This window comes from Macaca fascicularis, chromosome 8, assembly GCF_037993035.2.
Source record: "Macaca fascicularis isolate 582-1 chromosome 8, T2T-MFA8v1.1".
NCBI classification, from domain to species: domain Eukaryota; kingdom Metazoa; phylum Chordata; class Mammalia; order Primates; family Cercopithecidae; genus Macaca; species Macaca fascicularis.
This window is the reverse complement of record NC_088382.1, coordinates 10,216,898-10,240,016: the sequence shown is the minus strand read 5'-3', so window position 1 is coordinate 10,240,016 and position 23,119 is coordinate 10,216,898. Positions and strand designations below refer to the sequence as shown.

Genomic DNA, 23,119 nt, shown 5'->3' with positions numbered 1-23,119 from the left:
CATACCCCACAACCCCCATATCATACCCCACAATCCCCATATCATACCCCATAACTCCCATATCATACCCCTCAACCCCCATATCATACCCCACAACCCCTGTATCATATCCTCCAACCCCCACATCATACCCCACAACTCCCATATCATACCCCACAACCCCTATATCATACCCCACAATCCCCATATCATACCCCGCAACCCCCATATCATACCCTACTACCCCCGTATTATACCCTCCAACCCCCACATCATACCTCACAACTCCCATATCATACCCCACAACCCCCATATCATACCCTGCAACCCCTGTGTCATACTGCACAACCCCCATGTCGTACCCCACAACCCCCATATCTTACCCCACAGCCCCCGTATCATACCCCACAACTTCCGTATCATACCCCACAACCCCCATGTCGTACCCCACAGCCCCCATATCATACCCTGCAGCCCCTATATCAAACCCTCCAACCCCCATATCAAACCTTCCAACCCCCATATCATACCCCAAAACCCCCATATCACACCCTCCAACCTTCATATCATACCCTGCAACCCCCATATCATACCCCGAAACCCCATATCATACCCTGCAGTCCCCATATCACACCCTGCAACCCCCATATCACACCCTGCAACCCCCATATCATGCCCTGCAGCCCCCATATCACGCCCTGCAGCCCCCATATCACACCCTGCAGCCCCCATATCACACCCTGCAGCCCCCATATCATGCCCTGCAGCCCCCATATCACACCCTGCAGCCCCCATATCACACCCTGCAGCCCCCATATCACGCCCTGCAGCCCCCATATCACGCCCTGCAGCCCCCATATCATGCCCTGCAGCCCCCATATCATGCCCTGCAGCCCCCATATCACGCCCTGTAGCCCCCATATCACGCCCTGCAGCCCCCATATCACACCCTGCAGCCCCCATATCATGCCCTGCAAACCCCATATCTTGCCCTGCAGCCCCCATATCATGCCCTGCAGCCCCCATATCATACCCTGCTGCCCCCATGTCACACCCTGCAGCCCCCATATCACGCCCTGCTGCCCCCATATCACACCCTGCTGCCCCCATATCATACCCTGCTGCCCCCATGTCACACCCTGCAGCCCCCATATCATGCCCTGCAAACCCCATATCACACCCTGCTGCCCCCATATCACACCCTGCTGCCCCATATCACACCCTGCTGCCCCCATATCATGCCCTGCAAACCCCATATCATGCCCTGCAAACCCCATATCACGCCCTACAGCCCCCATATCACGCCCTGCAAACCCCATATCATGCCCTGCAAACCCCATATCATGCCCTGCAAACCCCATATCACGCCCTGCTGCCCCCATATCACGCCCTGCAAACCCCATATCACACCCTGCTGCCCCCATATCATGCCCTGCAAACCCCATATCATACCCTGCGATTCCCATGTCATGCCCTGCAGAGACCACAAGGTCGGGAGCGCCTGCGGAGGCTTCTGAACTGGGAGGAGTTTGACGAACAGAGAGACTCCCGGAGGAGCATCTTGCTGGACACCCTCTACGAGAGCATCATCTTTGCAGTGGGCAAAGGCTTCCCATGGGTGGAGGTGGCCCAGGTGGTCAAGTTCACGGAAGAGCTGCTAAAGGAAACCAAAGGTAAGGGGCGTCCAGGGCAGGAGTCAGCAGAGGCTGGTGGGATGGGTGGGTGCACGTAGGACTCCCCTGCCATTCACAGCCCTGGCAGCCTTGGAGGAGCCAGGGCCCCTTCCTGCCTTTCCCTGGCATTGGGCCTCCTCACACGCTTGAAAATATGGTCTCTACCCAGGCTCCCCAAACAACCTCTCTGAGTCTTCATTGGTCTGCCTGACTGTAAATCTGAACCACTCCAAGCTGTGGGCACAACAGTCAGGGTGTTTGCTTTTGTTTTGGTTTGGTTTGGTTTTGCTTAATGTAAATCAAATGTGTCACCTTCCCCGACTTAAAACCCTTCATGGACCCTGAAGGGCGGCATGTTGTTCCTGGTAGGAGATCTGGCTTTGCTGCAAGTCCCAGGGGAGTCCCGGAGCTTGCTCATGCACAGATGGGGGATGCAGTCAGGCGGGTGCACGGAAGCAGCATTGCTCCCACCCTGGCCCTGTGCTGGGTTTGCATGAGAAAAGGACCTGGTGGCATGAGGAGCTCTGGTCACTCCACCCACCTCTTGGGCAATGAAGTGCAGATTCATTCATTATGTAAATACAAGCGGCAGGCTCTCTGTGGCTGCCCTCACAGTGGTGCTTCATTCCACTGAGAACCATCCGTGGGTGCTGAAAGTAGTGGGCGGATGCTTGATGAGAAATGGGATACTTCCATGCTTTCTAAGAACCTCTCCCACAGCATCCTTCCTAGTGACAAAGAGAAAGGAATACTCTTACAGGGAAGAAGCTGACAGCTGCCTCCTTAGTCAAATGATCCAAGTGGACATTGTCAGTAAGAGGCCACACAGAGAATCCCATGTGCCTGGTCGGATGCAGCGAGAAACCAGCATCCTCCCATTATAGTTCCAACAAAGACTCACGGCCCAAATCTAATCAAGAGAAAACAGCAAATTAGGAGCATTGCTCAAAGTAGCTCTCCTGCCAGATCCAAACACTCAAAGGCCATAAGAGCCAAGGAAAGACTGATAAACCTTTCCAAACTGAAAGAGGCGAAAGGATGTGTTCAAACGTGACCTGTGGCCGTCTTTTTGCTATAAATGAGGTTATTGGGAGAACTGTGGAAACCAGAGTGAGGTCTGGGGACCCGGCGGTAGTGACACGTTCAGGGTGAGGGTCTGGATCGGATGGTCGTGATGATGAACGTTCTTGCTTTAGAAGATATACATGAAATGATGCTTCGGTGAGGTGTGTCGGGTGGGGTACTCCTTTTAAGTGGACTGGGAAGAGTTTCTTTCTACTATTGTTGCAACTTTTCATGTAATTTATTTTGCTTTGAAATTATTTTTCAAAAAAAGTATAATAAGATTTTTTTAAAGTGAGGCACATTAGAGGTCTTCCCTGGCTTTCTGGTCATAATCTCAGTAGCTGCCAATCACACAGGCTGCACGATGCTATGTCTCTCATGCACAAGGCGCCATCCTCAAGGCAGCCATAACTCATCACTCAGTACTGCTGGCAGCATGTCAATGTCCTTCTCTAATCTCACCACTTCTGACCATCCCCAGGGCCAGTACCATTTCCACCCCTCTCTCTTGATTGGTCCACTACTTTCAAATCTTGCATTCTGCAACTGATTTACCAAACTGCGAGTGCTTTTTCAGACACACAGAATGTCCCACGGCACCTCCGTTTGAAGGCATCCAGTGCTCCCAGCCTTAGGCACACCTGGGTCAGCCTTTCTTTAATCTCTTCGGCTGCCAGGTTCTCTTCCAATTCTCTCCTGCCAGGCTGCGTTCCTACCCAGTGGTCCCAGCCTAAAGGCTAGAGCAAGACATGGCATCACTCACAGGCTGGACTCAGAGATCCTCGGGACATCTCATCCCCCTCCTGCCATCCCTAGCCCCACGGACAGGAGCCTTCAGGGTATCTCTCAGGGTCCTGCCTCCCCACTGCTCACAGCCACATGTGGGTACCAGAGTTCAATCCTGGTGTCTGAGCTCTGGAGGGGTTCGTGGCCAGAACAGACACTGACAACCAGGAAGAGGGATGTCAGCCGCAAGCAAGCAGGTGGGAAGCAAACTCTTTCAAGTCCCCATCAGAACCTTCATAGGCCAAGCCCTTGGAAAACAGTCGATGATGATGCAAACCCAACTTCAGCCCAAGATGAGGGCGCCCTGGAGCTTTCGGCACTTCTGGTTGGAGCATGCCTTACCAACACAGCACAGCTATGTCTCATGGACTCTCCAACTGAGTGCACAGAAAACTCCTCTCCCTGACTACAGGGAGCCCCTGGATGCCAACTAAGCTCTTCCAGCTTCTGCTGGCACCCCCTAAGGGACAGGGAATCCCTCCTCCTCCTGCACTTCATTCCCTACATGACCACACTCATCATTAGGAAGTTCTTCCTTGTATCTAGCCTATAGCTGCCTTCTGCCCCTCTCCAAATCTGTCTTCCAGATTCTCAGCAGCCTGTGGGCCCTGAGCATATTTATTGGGCTTCATATAATGCGACTAGTACATCTTTCCATTTGGACTAGGCATCCTAGTACCTTTTATTATTCTTTTTAAAAATTCAAATATTTACTGAAATGCTAGCTAAATTTCTGCTACATACATTTATTTGGAGCTTCCATAAATCATATATATGCCATTTTATTTATTTAACATATATTCATTATTTACCATAGTTTAGTCTTCAGATGCTGTATATAATGAGTCAAATATGCCTGTGTTTACTACCACCCATACCACATCACCTCTTTTTCTATTTTAATATGACATCCTTCCCATAGACCCTGCCCCCCACCACCTCCTAACTAACCTCTGCCACCTCTCTCGCTGCCCTCATCCAAGTAGCCTTGTGTTTTTCAGTATTAGTCTTAACATATGGTATCTGGGCCGGGCGCGGTGGCTCAAGCCTGTAATCCCAGCACTTTGGGAGGCCGAGGCGGGCGGATCACAAGGTCAGGAGATCGAGACCACAGTGAAACCCCGTCTCTACTAAAAATACAAAAAATTAGCCGGGCGCGGTGGCGGGCGCCTGTAGTCCCAGCTACTCAGGAGGCTGAGGCGGGAGAATGGCGGGAACCCGGGAGGCGGAGCTTGCAGTGAGCCGAGATCGCGCCACTGCACTCCAGCCTGGGCAACAGCGTGAGACTCCGTCTCAAAAAAAAAACAAACAAACAAACAAACAAAAAAAAAAACATATGGTATCTGGATTCAAACACAGCAATCAGTGAGGTGGTCAGGGATGTGCCATCTCCCCTGTGCTGGTCATGATGCCCCTGTTTATATAGCCGATGAGGGCATTGGCTTTATCAGCATCAGGTACACAGACTGGCATCAGGCTGGCAGTCCACTAAAGCCCCTAACCATTTCCCCATCCTGCCCTTGTGCGATGGCGATTTCGAATGCACTTGCAGACCCTCACAGTCACCCCCACGGATGCCACCTCGTTCAGACTGGCCTTCCTTTCTTTCCTCCTGAAATATTCTCCGCCTTAATCCTGGCCCATCCAGCTTAGGAGTTTCTCCTCTCACCTGCGCATCATCTGAAGAAGTGTGAGGCATGGTTGATACAAACACAGACTCGAAACAAGCTCTTAGGTGGGCTTCCCGTGCCTGAAGTTAAACTGGCTGAAAATAGACATCAGGAGGTTGGGGGTTCAGAGGGAAAATTCAGGTCCTACCTGGCCCCTTACTGGGTGCATGATCTAGGGCAAGTCTCATCCCTCTGAGCCTCTGTGAACACATCTAGAAAAATGGGGATGCAGGATCACTCTCCTCCTGGGATTATTAGAAGGATCAAATGAGACCGTGCCTGAAAGCCCACAGCATGGCGCTCGGTGCCTGGGAAGGGCCCAGTGAGTGGCACCTTTATTTTTAGTAGACACAGGGACCTGGGAACTCGAAGGAGCAGGATGTGGTCCAGAAACCTGGCATAGTCAGGGGTCACCTGTTTCAGATCAGCCCTAGCAAGAACAAGGCCCAGTAGACACGTGCCAGGGCCCCTTCTCCTCAGCCCCTGCACTGCCCAGTGACCCTGCACTGCAGGAGATGGGGCAGGGTCAGAGGCAGGGCCAGGAAGTAATTAAAAAAAAAAAAAAGCAAACTGCAGATTTGTTTCAGAAGTCAGGAGGGAGACAGGAGGCAAATGAGACTGTCCCAGTTCCGCCCAGGGGGTGACTGACCCACCAGGAGAGCTGGCTCCTGAGAGCCATGTCAGGCTGGCTGCAGTGCGGAGAGAGTAGGCAGCCGAGTGCAGCTGGAGCACCCCAGGATGCAGAGCCCCACGAGAGCCAGGCCTCCTGCACCTCGGCTCACCACGGTGCTGGTCAGGATGGTGCCTGCTGTCCCTGAGCCAGGAGGCTGGCCCAGGTGGTGTCCTTGTCAGCACCTGTGTTCTTACTGCCTTGCACAGGGACACTCATGAGAACGTGAACAACCCCACAGTCCCCCAGATGCAGAGGGTAGAATTCCAGCAGCACCTCCCTCCCCAGGTCCTCCTCACTGACAAACGCTGCCATCACCTCCGGGCCCAGGCCGAGCCCTACATGTTTCTGGGGCCCCAGTTTTGCTATTTCCTAACTGTGGGACCTTGACCATTCTCTCTGTGCTTCAGGCCACTCATCTGTAAATTTGGGACAAGAACAACAGCCGCTTCACAGGCTTGTTGAGTTCATTTATGGCCCTGGAAAGGTGACCAGCGTAGAGGAAGCCCTGAAAGTGTGCACTGGAGTCTGCCTGTGTGTTACACCCACTTGCAGGGGTCTCAGGCACCCTCCTGGGCTCCACTGTCCACCGGGAACTTTAGGTCCTCTGCCTGCCCCACCCGGACGGCAGTGGCCTAGGCAGTCCTGGGGCACCGCTCATGGAAACCGCAGGCTTGCCTCCCCCGGCTTTGCTCAGTTGTTTCTGCTCCAGTTCTGCCCAACCCCAGCCCTAACCTTGATCTTCTCTGGTGACATCCAAGTGGCACTGCGCAGGTTTGGACCATAGGCTCTGAGTCACCAGCCCTTATCTATCCTCCATTCCCTCCTCTGCCCTCCAGCCCTGGGTAAACTCCCCTCCTGACTAAGCCTCTCCCTGTCCTTGGATCGCACCACCCAGAGTTGATCTTGGCCCCTCCAGCGCTGGGCCTTATGGGCTAAGCTTCTCTCTCCAGGCCATGGCCACGGCCTGGACACCTCACACCTGCATTTCTGCAGCTATGTTCCCTCTGGGCCCTGCAGGCGTGCCCAGTCCGGCTCCTTTCCTGTGATGACTGTCTCGTCTGTCCTTCTCACGCCCTGCTTCACCAGGCCATCCCCCTTCCCTCTCCACTCAGACCACAGGCCTCCCTGGAGTCCTTAGCTGGAGAGTGAGAAAGGCCTGGCCTGGAGAGGCTGGAGCTGTGGGAGAGGGGTCTGCACCCTGTACATCTTTGTCCCCTCCGACCCCCGAGTGCTGAGTGACGCATATGGCACAGAATAGGAGTTGAAGGAAGAAACAAATGAACGAACCGATAAATGAGTCGATTCCTGATGCCCATGGAGACAGAGAGTTCAAGATGCGCAGAGGAGGCGAGGGCTGGCCTCCAGTGACGCTCCTTGCCCCAGTGACTTGCTCCAATGCCTTGCCCCAGTGACGCTCCTTCCACACTGCACACGCCACTGATGTGAGAGGCAGCAGAGCAAACTCTGCAGTCAAGAGGTCTCAGTTGAAATCCCACCACTGTCACTTCATTGCACAGCCTTGAGAACATTAGTTTCCCTCTCTGTGCCTCTGTTTCCTCTTCTGTAAAATGGGGGCAGTAACAGTTCCTACTTACAGGAAGGAGCAAATGAATCGGACATGCAGCACTCGCGGCAGGGTGAACAGCACATAGTAAGTGCTTAATCAATGTTCACTACCATATGCCTGGAGGCAACACGGGATGGTCCCATGTCCATGTCCACCCATGTCCAAGACTCGCCAAGCAGAGAGAAGGTGCCGCTCTCTGCAGTCATGGTTCAGGGCAAGAAGGAGCTGCATGCGGGCCATCGGGGCGCTCACTGTCTATGCCCTTTCTTGCATTCCCTTCATCCTGCAGATGGGTTCAAGGCATGGGCCAGCAGAAGGGAGGGCCGGACCACCTGTGGCCTGGACTCTAACCAGCTGCGCACACTCATGCTTGGCCCTGGGCACACGAGGGAGCCATCCTTGCTGCCTACCAGACCAAGAAAGCAGGAAACTGCTGTCCTCAGGAGGGGGCTCTGGTGGCCAGGGGCAGAAAGAGCTGGCGTTGGTGGCAGGTCAGGTCCCTGGCACATTCCAGCTCTTTCCCACCTTGCATCCCACCCTGTCCTCCTCTTGGCATTATCCTTATCTCAGAATGTGGGTGCAGGGAGCCAGGGCAGGGGCGGGGGTTCTGTGTCTGTTTCGGCTAAAATCCATACTGGGCTTTCAGTCGTCTTGGAAGGTGGCTTCTCCAGGGATGTTTTCGTTGTTAGTCTGGAGCTAAGGATGGTTGTGTTGTGTTTGCATTCTAGATAAGAAAGTTGGTAGTCGCAGTGGAGGAGGGTCATGTTTGCACAGCAGTGATTCAGAGCTCTGCCAGGACAGCTACCAGTGCAGCATATCTCCCGGCCCAATCAGGCCTTGGCACGGGGAGGGAGGGGGCCCTTTCTTCAAAAGCTTTGGCTTGCCCTGGCCTGGCAAATGTCTCTCCAGGACATTCTGCTCCCCACACCAGGCCAGAAGAAGCAGTCCTTTCCTTGTGCCTTCTTGGCCAGCCTCCAGGAATCTCTGGGCAGGTCATATCCAGCCATCTCCCCTGGGCCAAGGGTGAAGCCACCAGCTGTGACACAGAGCGGGAGTCTTCCAGCTTGGGACGTCCTGGTGGGAGAAAACCACAGGACGGGGGCACAGTTTGCCCACCTTGTCTAACCCCGGGGAGGTTCAGGAGAGGAGAGGGATGTGGGGGCCTTGAGGAGCCACAGAGATTTAGGGTACCCAGGAAGCCTGCACAGGAGGCAGGGAAGGTGGGGACAACCTCCCCTGCTTCAGGCTTCCCTTGACAGAAAGCTGAGCCTGGAGGTGTCCCACTTGTGGCCACCTGGCACCTGTAGGACCTCCCCAGCCCACCACCGCTCTGACTCTGTGCCGCTCCGCCCTTCATCATCATCACACGTGGCAGGCACAGCCTCTCTCAGACGCTCCATCAAGACAGCTGAAGCAGGAAGAACCTTTTCATATGGCCAGGCCCCCAAATCCCAGGCCTGGCAGGAGGTGGGCCTTGAGGCTGGTCAATGGAGGCACAGGGCATCCGGGTGAGTGCCTGGTGAAAGGCATCATGGTCCTGGCATCTGCAGTTCCACCCATGGTCACTCCTGATTCTAAAGGAAATGTTGCCCAGGTAGCCTAGGACGGGAAAGCAGCCACCTGCCCACAGCAGCCTGGGCTGGAAGGAGGCAGTGACTCTTCCAAGCTCCTGGCACAACAGTTCTTGCTGGGATGATCATGGCCATGCCTAGGGTCTGCCCAGCAGCCCTGAAGTACTCCGCCCTCAACTCCACCCTCAACTTGAAGTACTCAGCCTCTCAAGACCCGCGAAGCAGAGAGAAGGTGCCACCCCCGCAAAGCAGAGAGAAGGTGCCACCCCCGCGAAGCAGAGAGAAGGTGCCACCCTCTGCAGCCTGGGAAAGGCCTCCAGGGACCCTCCTTCCCAACCAGAACCTGACACCCCTCAGGCGAGACCTGGAGGGGCCTTTAAATGAGACTTCATGATTGACGGATGGTGGAAGTCTCCACGGCAGCTCTAGATTGAGATCTTAGAGGGGCATTCTTGGGACGAACGGGCAACTCTCCTTGTGTAGATGCCTCCCTGTGGTATTAGTTCACCAGGGCTGCCGCACAGAACCACGTACTGTGTGGGTTCAACAACAAACATTCATTTCCTCATAGTTCTGGAGGCTGGAAGTCCAAGGTCAAGGTCCTGGCAGGGCTGGTTTCTCTTGAAGCCTCTCTCCTTGGCTTGCGGACGGCCACCTTCTCCTCCCATCCTCTCGTGGTCTCTCTCTGTGCACCTGTGCCCCGGCGTCTCTGTGTGTGTCCATGTTTTCTCTGCTTATGATGACAGCAGTCCTGTTGACTGAAGGCCGGCCCTAATGATCTCATTTGACCCTAATCAACTCTATAAAGACCTTCTTTCCAAGTACGTCCTGACATACTGGAGGTTAGGACCTCACCACGTAAACTAGGGTGTGAGCAGTCCATCTTGTAACACTGAGGGAGGTCACCACTCCTTGGGTGAGCCAGTGTCAGTAAGTAGGCCAGAAATCAAGACGGGGCCATAGAAACCTTCCCCTGCCTTCCGCAAGAGACCATCCATCCCACAGAGGGAGGCCTTGTGTGTCATGTGCCTGGCCTTTTACACAGCTTCTGCAATTGTCACTGCAGTCTGGCATCACAGGTGCCATTTGAAAGATGAAGACACTGAGGTCTGGAGAGATTAGGTAACTTGCCCAAGGCCACACCTCGAGTGACCGGTGTCGGGATTTGAACCAGGTCAGCACCCACCCAGCCGCGCAACTTTTCATTTTGACCACGGGGACCTGTCCACTCGTCCAGGGGTGCAGGAAGGCCTGAGAAGCAGGCAGCCCAGGAGAGCCCCCACAGCAAGTGGGCCGGGGCTGACAGAGCAACACCTGGATGAGCCAGGTCTGACACCTACTGACTTCCTAACTGGGTCACCCAGAGCTGTTCACAGGAGAGGCTGGGATCCTGGCCCCAGCAGGAAGCCTCCAGGATGGTGAGTGGCCCAGGCCCAGCTGGCAGGGTGAGTTGTGCCCTTTGGCTAAGGTGTCCTGGCCTGGATGTGCCACCTGTGTGTGGGCAGATGGTACACATTCTCTTAGGACCCCTTCCCACGTCTGAATTCTCAGGTTCTTCCCCCATCAGCTGGACATACTGGTCAGCCTTGGAGTCCCCAGCATTAGAGGGGACAAGGTATGAGAATGGAGTAGCCGCATCTCGGGCTGGGAATGGCACTGTGTCCCCGAGACAGTGGGACTGCCCAGTTGCTTTCAGCTCCGGGGGATGATGACCATGAGGATGTCAAGGATCCCAAGTCAGGGCTTCCCTCACCAAGCTCGAGTCAGCTGAAGGGCTTGGCCAAGATGCACTGGCAGTGCCCCCGTTGTGGCTACAGGGACTGTCAGCTCCATGGAAATCCCCACAGCTTCTGAGAGTTGAGAGGGGCCCCAGAAGTCTCCGGATCCAACCCCCACCTGACACACACATCCAGGAATCCCGTCTCTCTGGTGTCTGAGCATCCGAGGCCCTCAGCTGTCAGACTGATGGGGAGCACCTCCTCACTTCTGGAGAGGAGACCTACTCTGCCAGTGAGCAGCTGGTGCTTCTGGAAAGTTCTTCCTGCTGTTGTACTGAAAGCTGCCTCTTTGAGCCTTCTGCTGGCTGGCCCCTGTTCTGCCCCATTCTCCAGCAAGCCTAGAGTGAACCCAAATCCCTGCGCGCTAAGGAGCCAGCCTTCCTGTGAGGCTAGGCAGGAGGTGACCGCAGCAGGACAGGAGCCCCATGCTTCCAGGAGGACCAGGGAAGGGATTGATGATCATAATCTCAGCCGTAGACATGGCACACTGAGCCCTCTGCACATATCATCTCATTTGATCTCCATGGCAGTCTTGGGTGCATGGGTACTGTTGTCCCCATTTCACTAATACAACTGAAGTTCAGAGAGGTTAGGTAACTTGTCAATCATCGCACAGTAAAGCGCAGAACCAATATTAACCTTGGGTCTTCCTGGCCACAGAGCCTGTCCCTTCTGCCAAAGCTCTTTCACATGAATCATTCTAGCTTCCTGATTCCTGAGAAATGGGGGCAAGGATTGGTGAGGTGCCGAGTCTGCTAAGCGGACCAGGTAGGGAGACCATTGTGGACAAAGAGAAGGGCGTGGACAAGAGCCCATGACAGTCTTTAAAGCATATGGTCCTGGCCGGGTGCGGTGGCTCATGCCTGTAATCCCAGCACTTTGGAAGGCTGAGGTGGGTGGATCACGAGGTCAGGAGATCAAGACCATCCTGGCTAACATGGTGAAATCCCGTCTCTACTAAAAATACAAAAAAATTAGCTGGGCGTGGTGGCGGGTGCCTGTAGTCCCTGCTACTCTGGAGGCGGAGGCAGGAGAATGGTGTGAACCCAGGAGACGGAGCTTGCAGTGAGCCGAGATTTCGCCATTGCACTCCAGCCTGGGCGACAGAGCGAGACTCGGTCTCAAAAACGAAACAAAACAAAAAAAAATATGGTCCTGTGCTTGCCCTCTGAACCCTAGGCAAGTAACCAAAAAGAATGTCTTTAAAAGGACAACAAAATATTTCTAATCCTAGTGTTTGAGTAGATTTTCCCTTAATATGGCTATTGGTTTATAGTAGTCCCCTCTAATCCACCATCAGGAATATATTTCAACACCCCCCAGGTGGTGCCTGAAACCGGGGATAGTACCACACCCTATATCCACTACTCACAAATTTATTTGTCTCCCTTCACAGTTTCACAGATAGAAGATTTGTTCTTATGTAGTTCTTAGAAACCTCAGCATATGATTTTCTTTCTTTGCTTATGAAATCAAGAATTTTCACCTTTTCACTGAAAGGAAGCACTTGGTAGCTTATGTTTGGCATATCCAAACTGCCAGTATCACTACTATTGCGCTTTGGGGCCATCATTAAGCCAAATAAGGGTGACTTGAGCACGAGCGCTGTGATAACTTGACGGTCCTTCTGATACCGGAGATGGCTCCTAAGTGACCAACGGGAGGGTGGCGTTGACAGCAGGGGTCCCCTGAAGGAAGGAGTGAGCCACACTCCATGTGGGACAGAGCAGGATGATGCAGATTCCATCATGCCACTCAAAACGGTGCAACATCTAAAACTTACGAACTATTTATTTCTGGAAATTTCTACTTAATGTTTTTGGACTACAGTTGGCCACAGGTTACTAAAACCAAGGAAACTGGAGCTGCGGTTAAGGGGGGACTACTGTATCTTAACAAATTGAAAAGACATAGTGGATGAAACCAATATGGCGGTTCCTCAAAAAGGCAACCATGGAATTGGCATATGATTCAACAATTGTTCCTGTGGGTACACACCCAAAAGAATTGAAAGTGGAGACTCGGGCAGGTGTTTGTACACCTAGGCTCGTAGAAGAATTGCTTACAATAGCCAAAAGTGAAAGTCACCCAGGTGAGCATGGATGGATGAATGGATAAGCAGAATGTGGTCTATCCATACAATGGAATATCATTCAGCCTTACAAAGGAAGGCAATTCTGCCCCATGCTACAACATGGAGGAACCTTGAAGACATTATGTTACATGAAATAATCTAGATGCAAAAGAATAAATATCGTATGAGTCTGTCTGTGAGGAACCCAGAATAGTCAAATTCATAGAGACAGGAAGTAGAATGGGGATTGCCAAGGGCCGGGAGGAGGGGGAGTGTGGAGTTAATGTTTAATGGATATGGAGTTCTAGTTTGGGATGATGAGAAAGTTCTGGAGATGGATGGTAGTCATGGCTGCAAAATAATGTGAATGTTCTTAACGTCATAGAACTATACATTTAAAAATAGTTAAAATGGGCTGGGTGCGGTGGCTCACGCCTGTAATCCCAGCATTTTGGGAGGCCGAGGCAGGCAGATCATGAGGTCAGGAGATTGAGACCATCCTGTCTAACACAGTGAAATCCCGTCTCTACTAAAAATACAAAAAAAATTAGCCAGGCATGGTGACACATGCCTATAGTCCCAGCTACTCAGGAGGCTGGGGCAGGATAATTGCTTGAACCCAGGAGATGGAGGTTGCAGTAAGCCGAGTTTGTACCACTGCACCCTAGCCTGGGTGACAGAGTGAGACTCCGTCTCAAAAAAAAAAAAAAAAAAAAGAAAGAAAGAAAAAGAAAACAGTTAAAATGGTCAATTTTAGGTTATATATATTCACAATAATTGAAAAATTAAATTTAAATCCAAGAATGCTAGTGGACATATTGTAGTGCTGTGTATTTCATATATCTTCCATTCACTCCTAAAAAATGGCTGTGGTGTACTCTCCTTGGAGTTGGAGTACTCTCCTTGGAGTTGGAGGATCTGGATTGAGAACTGATTTCACTACTGAATAGCAGTAGACAAGCCACACGCATGCTCTAAACCTCAGTTTCTTCATCTGTTAAATGGTGTCAAACACCTATTTCATAGGTTGGTTGTGGTAATTAAATGAGTTGATGGATAATGTAAATGCTTTATAACTGTAAAACAACACACTAATGTAGTGGTAGTATTATTTCCTGAGAGCTTAGCACTGGGCAGCTCCAGAGCTTTCTGGGAAGATTTCTCATTATCTGCCCTGTCGTTCTCATAAGCACCCACGTGCTTTTCAGTGCAAGAATCTAGACTTGGGTCTATGGCCATACCACCTTGAACGTGCCTATCTTGTCTGGTCTTGGAAGCTAAGCAGAGTCGGACATGGTTAGTACTCGGATGGGAGACCATCCTGGAACACCTGGTGATATTTAAAAATTAATTAATTCAATAAAGTAATAGTAAGAAAAAGAGAATCTTGATTTGGATCTGGTAAGTCTGGCCCATCTAACAGTTTCTTGCCATGGAGGCATCCACAATAGTGGGGAGAAAGAGGATACAGCACAAGGGCCTGTTGAGTTATGTAGTAAGTAGGGGCCTCTTCCCCTACCCTCTGCACCCCATAACTGGGGACCTAGCCCACTCCCAGTTGTCCTGTCCCCTCCACTGTTTGAGTGCCCAGGAAAGAAAGAGCCTCCACTACTGTTCAGGTGAGGCCCTGTGCCCGCTCATGGCACCACCATAGGTGAATAGAATCACCGGGCAACTGCCAAGAAGGGATTGGATTGAAGAAATCCAGTCTCCAGGGTTATTGTCCTAGAGCCATGCTTCAGTCTCTGCCAAAGCAGGTTGAGTCCAGGAACCCACACAGCCCACCAGGGAGTAGGAATGCCAGCAGAGGCCTGATGATGGCAATGATGGTGACAATGGCATTACTTATTGAGTGTTTACTGTGTACCAGGCACTGTGGAAAGCACCATATATGCATGCTGTCCTGTAATCTTTGAGGTAGATATTTTTATTGTCTCTATTTTACAAGTAAGAACACTGCTGCCCATGTCCCTTAGACTGTGCAATCAATATATGCAATGGTTTTTATTAAAAGTCTTGCATAATAGAAATAGATTGCATTATGGCCAGGCACAGTGGCTCACGCCTGTAATCACAGCACTTTGGGAGGCCAAGGCAGGTATATCTCAGGGTGAACTACCTGAGATCAGGAGTTCAAGACCAGCTTGACCAACATGGTAAAACCTCCATCTCTACTAAAAACACAGCTACTTGGGAGGCTGAGACAGGAGAATCGCTTGAATCCGGGAGGCAGAGGTTGCAATGAGCTGAGCGAGATCACATCACTGCAATCCAGCCTAGGTGACACAGCGAGACTCCATCTCAGAAAAGAAAAAAAAAAAAAAAAGAAAGAAAGAAAAGAAATAGATTGCATTAGAAAAACTGCTTCCAGTGTGAAAAGATTCTGCTTTTAAATACTATTTTTTTAAATCTGTTTACTTTTCTGTGATTTTATCATCATTGCACAAATTAGGAATAACTTATTTTTCAGGGTCACCATCTTCTTAAAGTAAATCTTTCATTTAATTATAGCATACACAGAAAAGTGCGTACATTATAAATGTTCATCTTGATATTTCTCCGAAAGTGTGCCCATTTAACAGCATCCAGAACTAGAAAGTAGAATTAAAACATTATCAGCAACCAGGCCAGGCGCAGTGGCTCACACCTGTAATCCCAGCACTTTGGGAGGCTGAGGTGGGTGGATCACTTGAGGTCAGGAATTCAAGAACAGCCTGGCCAATATGGCGAGCGCTGTCTCTACTAAAAATACAAAAATTAGCCGGGCATGGTAGTGGGCACCTGTAATCCCACCTACTTGGGAGGCAGAGGCAGGAGAATCACCTGAACTGGGAGGCGGAGGCTGCAGTGAGCCAACATCACTCTACTGCACTCCAGCCTGGGCGACAGAGCAAGACTGCATCTCAAAAAAAAAAAAAAAAAAAAAAAAAGAACATTATCAGCAACCAAAAGCCTCTTTCTGACCCTTTCCAGAAACTACTACCAACTTCTAACACATAGTTGTGCCAGTTTTTGAACTTTAATAAATGGAATAAAAAAGACAAAGGAAAAGAACGCTGATGCCCAGAGAGGCAAGATAACGTGTGCAAGTGATGAAGTCGTGCAGCCCGAGGTGAGCCCGCATCTGCCTGAATCTCCAGTCTGTACTCATACCAGACACACCCCACTGCCCCTGACAGAGGAGCTAGCTTCAAGGAATGGCCCCAGCATCAGTGCCATCTTCAGTCCAGGTGTTCCCTAAGCTTAATGGTGGCTGCCGTGTGGCCGTGAATGGTGGCTGAGAACAGAACGTGCAGTTATTGAATCCTTGGTGCCGAAGTAACAGGGCAGGAGGACGATGCATCTCCAGCCAGCGTGGTCCTCCTCTGGCCAGTCCGGGCCCATCCTGATGAGGTCACGAGGGATGCGGCAGCCCCTCCTTCCCACGGGAGTGTCAGGCCCAACCAGCCTGCCCTCTCTCCTCTCCCTGCAGTTTACCAGGTGGCTTTGGAAAGGGGTCATCCTGAAGGGACCACTTGTGCTGCAGTAGGAGGTGGGGAGGCCAGCAGTCCAGGGACCCCAGGACAGGCAGCAGCCACAGAAGAGGTCTCAAGCAAAGGTGGCAAGCTCTCAGGGCTGTTCCTGACAATCCTGTCTGTCCCCAGGCCGTGGTCAGCAGGGCAGCCACAAAGATCACTCCAGGGAACAGCGCCTGGCCCAGTCTCCTGCCCCAGCTCCTCCATTCCCTTCCCTGGGCAGACAGTGCCCCAGCCCACATTTCACAGACACTTCTGACCTACCAAAAAGCACCAGGGCTGGGGCAGTGAAAGGAAACAGACACCAACCCCTTCCCTACACACGGAGTGGTGACGGGAAGGGCAGCTCTACCGCCAGGCTCCTGACCCCTCCCCGCTGGGCAGAGCTCAGGTCCTGACTTTGCCACAGGTTAGCTTTAGGCAAGTCTTATCCTTTTTCTGGGCCTCAGTTTCCCCATTTGTAGAGAAAAATGATTGGACAAGCTCAACATTTCTCCTTGGTCCAGAGACATGTGCTCCTTGGTCCAGAATGACTATTTGCCCTGAATAGATTTGAGAAACATTGCAAACGCTCCATGCCTTTTGGTGATCTGCTAAGCTCATTTGCATATTTTGAGTTCATTAGCATATTAAGACTATTTAATCTCCTTGGATCCAACATATCTTAAAGGTCTCTCTGGTTGTGAAACATTCATTTTTTATATACAGGTGACTCTTGAACAACACGAGATTTAGGGCCACCAACCTCCCGTGCAGTTGAAAACCCGTATGTAACTTTGGACTCTTCCAGAATTTACTTACTAATAGCTTACCGTTGACCAGAAGCCTTACTGATAATATAAACAGTTGATTCACATATATTTTGTATGTAATATGTATTATGTACTGTGTTCTTACAATAAAGTAGGCTGAAGAAAGTATTAAGAAAATCATAAGGAAGAGGAAATACATTTACCCTTCATTAAGCGGAAGTGGATTATCATCAAGGCCACTATTCTCGTCATCTTCATGTTGAACAGGCAGAGGGGGAGGAAGAGCAGGGGTTGGTCTTACCGTTTTGGGGGTGGCACAGGAAGAAAATCTATGTGTAAGTGGACCCGCAGGAGCATTTGGAGGCCAAAAGTTAGAATTCAGCCCAGGGACTCCTTCCTCTTGCAGTTCCAACCCATGTTGTCCCAGGGTCAACTGTAACAGCTATTGCAAAACATTCTTTGGAAAATGTGACCAATGGGGTTGGAGGTCCCTTGCAGTGTCCACCTCCAAGAATCTACAAAAAGACCTCAAAGCTGCTTGGAGCTGGATGGCCTGGAGTTTGAATTCCAGCTGAGGCACTTACCACCTGAGTGGCCTTATGCAAACCCCTCAGCCTCCTTGAGCCTCGGTTTCTCTCCCGGGTGAAGAGGGGTTGGTGCCTGTGCCAGCCTCACTGTGCTGGGAGCTGGGAGACTGAGTGACCTAGAGCATGCATGGCACAAGGCAGTGGGCGCTCCCTAACTGAAGGGAGCTCACCTGGGCAGTACAGTCCCTGGCACCCAGGGGTGAAGGAGTTTACTAGTAGAGTCTCCCCAGGAGCACAAAGGGGGCAGAGGGCAATGCGGGGGGGATGAAGGATGCGGTTGGGTGGAGATGGTGGGCCCTTGCTTTCGTCTGCTTCCCACCATACCGGGTCAGCCCTGGTAGGCGCTCAGGTGTTGGGAAAGGTGAGCAGTGCCAGGCTGTAGCTTGACTTGGTTCCTGCCCCTGGGAGGCAAGATGGGGGAACCAAACTGGTTTATCGGGGTACCTGGGTCCTCCCGCTCAGGCACACCCAGAAGGAGCAGCCTTCCCCATTTCCAGCCCCACAGGGACATGGCGCATCTCCCCTTGCTCGCCCAGCCCAGACTCCAGGTTTGAGGGGCCAAGGAAGCCACTGGAGCCTCCTGGTCCGAGCGGTTTCTGCCCTGATCATGGAGCTTCTGCTGACATCTGCCCAGCAAGCCTCCCCCCCCCTTCCCCTCCTCATTCCTCCCCTCCCCCACTCCCACTGCATCTCCTCACAGGTGCTGGCCTCCAGGGGCTTGGGGACCATCTTCAGGAAGTTTCCAGCAGCCAATGCAAATGAAGGCCACTCCCTGTTATTGAAGAGCAACTTGCAGGCACAGATCTGTCCGCCCTGCAGCCAGCGGCTTCTCCCTGAGACTTAATCCCTCTGCTTTCTGAGTCACCAGGAACTTCTCAACCCGAGGCCCAGGGAGTGTGGTCCAAGGCCAAGAAAGTATGTCTCATGAGCCGGCTTCCAACAAGCTTTGCTGAAACCCAGAATCAGCCAAGAGTGTCTGGGGGCCGAAAGTTAGAATTCAGCCCAGGGGCTCCTTTCCTGTTGACCCAGGACAAGGTCTGCACTTGGTTTGTACGACCTGTTAGGTGCAGGCCACAGCCTGTGGCCATAGTAGGGCATCGGCCAGGATGACAAGCCGCCAGGAAACCCTGGCTCAGCACAGCTGCTGAGCGCATTCGCACTACTGAGCCTCGCGGACTTCTCCTTTCAGATCTGGGCTCTGTACAGCTGCTAGGGTTGAACAGAGGGGCTCAGGGGCTGGCTTTCGCCAATGAGGCAGACACAGCCACCCACAGCTGCAGGATGCAGGTGGCCCCACCCCATGCTCCGTCAGGCCAGGCCAGGCTAGAGGAGGAGGGCACCTTCTGGCCAGTTCAGAGAAGGTGTGATGAGTCACCTGGTGAAGCTCACACACCGTCGCCCCCACACAGGCCCCGAGTCCAGCTTGCTGATCAAAAATGATGGCCTCGTGTCTGCTCACCCTCTGGGATCCCTTGATGGGCAGTCTCTGCTGTCCTCCACGTGGTCACCATCTTCCCTCTGGGATGGTGCCAACCTCTCATGTCTGGCCTCAGTACCTCTCCACCAGGTTCTTAACCCTGAGGAGTTTGATAATTCTATGTACGCTATCCTCAGAGGTCCTCGTGTTCCGTGATGAAGTCAACTCTTTCACATCGCACACAGGGCTGTCATGAACGACCCTGTCCACACCGACCACAAGCCCTGGGTCCCCCAGCTCAGTCCCCAGAATCCTGCTTTGCCTCCTGGACAGCTGGGTGTGGCCCTGTGCACACAGCCACGCCGTGCCCCACTCGCCCCAGGCCTTCACCGCTGCTGGCCCCTCTGCTTGGGGTGGCCTTTCCCATCGGCCTCTGGACCCCTGCCTGGTGCCTCCGACATGGGGCATGTGCAGATCCCATGGCCTCTCAGAGCTCCTCCTTCTCTCACTGTGTCCCTGCGGGGAAGCTCCTGCCAACTGACGGCAGGCCTGCGTGCTCTGACGCCCAGCTCTGCGTGAAAGGACGGGAAGGGACACAGGGCATGTGGGGCCAGGCGGGTCTTTGCTGTCCGGAGGGCAGCAGCAGCCAAGAGCTTCTGGTCAGTGAAGCTGGACCTGGATCCTGCCCTAGGCTGATCCCCTCCGAGGCCTTGGCCCTTCCTTCCGACACAGCTTGTTCCTCCTGCTGCCAGAATTGGCTCCCTGGAACCTGGCTCCACTCACCCCCTACCGGCTGGAAACCCTTCTGCCATGTCTGGGTGGGCCTGGCCTGTGGCGCCTGTTCTGCCAGCCCAGCAGCCTCCATAGTGAAAGCCTTGGCCACAGGCAACATCCCTCAATGCCTGGCACATGGGGATGTTCCCTACATAAATCCTTTTGTGTGTGTGAGAGACAAGATCTCACCCTGTCGTCCAGACTGGAGTGCAGTGGCACGATCTGCAGCCTTGACCTCCTGGGCTCAAGTGATCCTCCTATCTCAGCCTCCTGAGTAACTGGGACTAAAGGCATGCACCACCATGCTGGCTATTTTTTTTTTTATAGTGTTGGGGTCTTTCTATGTTGCCCAGGCTGGTCTTGAACTCCCAAGCTCGAGTGATCCCCCTGCCTTGGCCTCTGAAAGTGCTATGCCCATTCCCTTGTGTCCATTCAACAAGGCTCTCCTTCTCTGCAGCGCACCTCCTAGGAGCTGGGCACTGCTCTGGCACTTGGTACCCAGCAGTGAACAGAAAAGATGGCCTCTCGCTCTCTCACAGCTTGAGTGCTAGTGGAGGGAAAATGACCAAGAACAAATCACATCAGTAAAATGCGCAAGATCAAAGACCTTGATGAGTACTCTGGAGAAAGACTCCCTTGGGGGTACTGCCAGACGGTGACCCTGGGGGTGAGACCCCTGCAGGGCAGGGCATGTTAGGGGCTTTCAGGGCCTGGCCTACCCAACCTCATCTCCAGCCAGGCAGCTCCTCACCTGCAGATCTCCAGCCTGCTGACTGCCTTCCTCCCCCACCTTTCAGTCCCTCAGAGGGCCATGCCTGCTTCAACCACAGGGCCTTTGCACAAGCTGCTGTCCCTCCTGCCTCGCTCTTCACCACCTCTTTGCCCAGCAAACCCCTTTGATCCAGTCCATCCCAGCCCCTTTACTGCCTCCTCAGGGAAGCCCTTCCTGACCTTCTTCCTGTCCTGTGTGCTGCCAGTCCCAGAGAGCCCTGTGCAGAGCTAGATATCTGTGCATTTCCTCCCCAGCCCTCCACCACCTCCCTGGAACCTGCAAGAGTTCTTGGCACAGGGAAACCCCGAATAAGTATTTGTTGACAGAATGAATGAACACCTCCACCTTGACATATTAGAGCTGGTTCATTTACTCTGTAGACTTTGACTGGGCCCCTCCTGTGCACAAATCCCAGTGCTGGGGGCCGAGAATACAAAGGTGGCCATCATTTATTCAACTGTCTCCTCTTCAAGACTGGAAGCTCTCTGAGGGCAGGGGTCATGTCAGAGGTCAGCATCTCACCATATGGTATTCTCTCTGTTGGTAGGCCCACTGTCCCTCAAACATCCCCCGTAAGAACCCGGGGGTTGTGCCAGTTTCTGTCTTGCACACCCTACGTCTGAGGATGGCCAGGTCCTGCCACTCAGATCTGCTCCTTCTGTGCACTGCCCAGAAGACAGAGCCCTGGTTCTGAGTATGGCATCCATCCAAGGCCCTTGTGTCTGTCTTCCACCTACCTCTCCATGCAGCTCTTGCCATCATCTGCCTCCACCTTTAGGTGCCAACGACAACAAGCCTCACCTTGCTCCCACCCAGGCCAGGCTGCTTCTTGCTCCTCTGCTGTCACTCAGCTGGGCTGTGAAGTGGCCCCACCTCTGGGCCTGGCTCAGCCTCACTCTGGGATGCAGCTCACACATCGCCTTCTCTAGAAGGACCTGGTCCTGAAGTCCATGCTCTTCTTCACCCAACTCTGTTCCTCTTTACTATGCACTGCTTGTGTCTGCTTGTGTGTTATTATCTGCTTGTGTCTCTCCTGCAAGCATCTGAGAGCAGGAGATATGACTTATTTGTTGTCAAGTATTGCCAAAATCTTGCATAGTGCCAAGTAATTAATAAGCAGTAACAATTTATAGGTTCAGTCACTATTTGACAAACTAATCTTGGGTGAATGGAAGGACAAATGTGTAAACCGAAAAGTATCTGAGACAGGTCTCAATCCATTTAGAAGGTTATTTTGCCAAGGTTAATGACATACCTAGAAGAAAGATCTGTTCCTTTCTCCAAGGATAATTTTGAGGGCTTCGATATTTAAAGGGGAAAGTGGGCTGGAGGGAAAAAAGGAGGGTATGGTGATCCACATGTTGCAAGAGAAAAGGAGCAGGTGGGGAATAATCAATTATGTGTTCCTCCTTTGCTCAGTAAATTGGCACCTTATATAAGATAAGGTGAACATAGAGTAGCTACCTGTGGAGATATTTAACCTTTTATTTGTAGCTACCTGCTTAGGAATCAAAGGAAAGGCAGTTTCTTGTGTTACTCAACTTTCAGGTTAATTTTTTTCTTTTGGCATAGTGAATTGGGTTCCCAAGTTTTTATTTTCCTTTCACAAATGGATAGAAGGATGGGTGAATGGATGGGTGGATAGATTGAAGAATTAATGGATGGATGAATAGGTGAATGGATAAACAAATGGGTGGAAAAATAGATGGGTGGATGGAAGAATAGATGAATGAATGGATGGATGGATGGATGGATGGATGGATGGATGGATGGATAAGTGGAAGGATGATGGATGAATGGATGGATGGGTGGGTGAAAGAATGGATGAATGGAAAGATGGACAGAGATGAATGAAGGAAGGAATAGAGGGAAGGCTTGATGGGGGAGGGGAAAGGGGAAGAGAGAAACATTTTTTTGCAAAGGTAGAAATAAATTCTTTCTACAGGCCGGGCGCAGTGGCTCAAGCCTGTAATCCCAGCACTTTGGGAGGCTGAGACGGGTGGATCACGAGGTCAGGAGATCGAGACCATCCTGGCTAACACGGTGAAACCCCGTCTCTACTAAAAAATACAAAAAAAAAAAAAACAAAACTAGCCGGGCGAGGTGGCGGGCGCCTGTAGTCCCAGCTACTCGGGAGGCTGAGGCAGGAGAATGGCGTAAACCCGGGAGGTGGGGCTTGCGGTGAGCTGAGATCCGGCCACTGTACTCCAGCCTGGGCGACACAGCGAGACTCCGTCTCAAAAAAAAAAAAAAAAAAAAAAAAAAAAAAAAAAAAAAATTCTTTCTACAGCATTTATTGATTGCTGGCTTGCATTAGGCTCTGTATGAAGCTGGACATCTTACCCCATTTGACCCTTCCAACAAGCCTATGAAGTCAGTATCACTATTCTGAATTTTACCTTTGAGGGAAAAAGGCCCAGTCTCATATCTAAGAGGGACAGAGTATCTCAGACCTCCAAACCCGGT

At 52.0% G+C, this 23,119-nt stretch overlaps 1 protein-coding gene across 1 annotated transcript in view; it reads left to right on the top strand.

Annotated features, from left to right (window-relative positions):
• C8H8orf74 (chromosome 8 C8orf74 homolog) overlaps positions 1 to 23,119 on the top strand; it is a 30,315-nt gene that overhangs the window by 2,073 nt on the left and 5,123 nt on the right. The window contains exon 2 of the mRNA XM_005562592.3: positions 1,460 to 1,652. Within this exon, the coding sequence (XP_005562649.1) occupies positions 1,460 to 1,652 (193 nt within the window). The remainder of the gene's footprint in view (positions 1 to 1,459; positions 1,653 to 23,119) is intronic.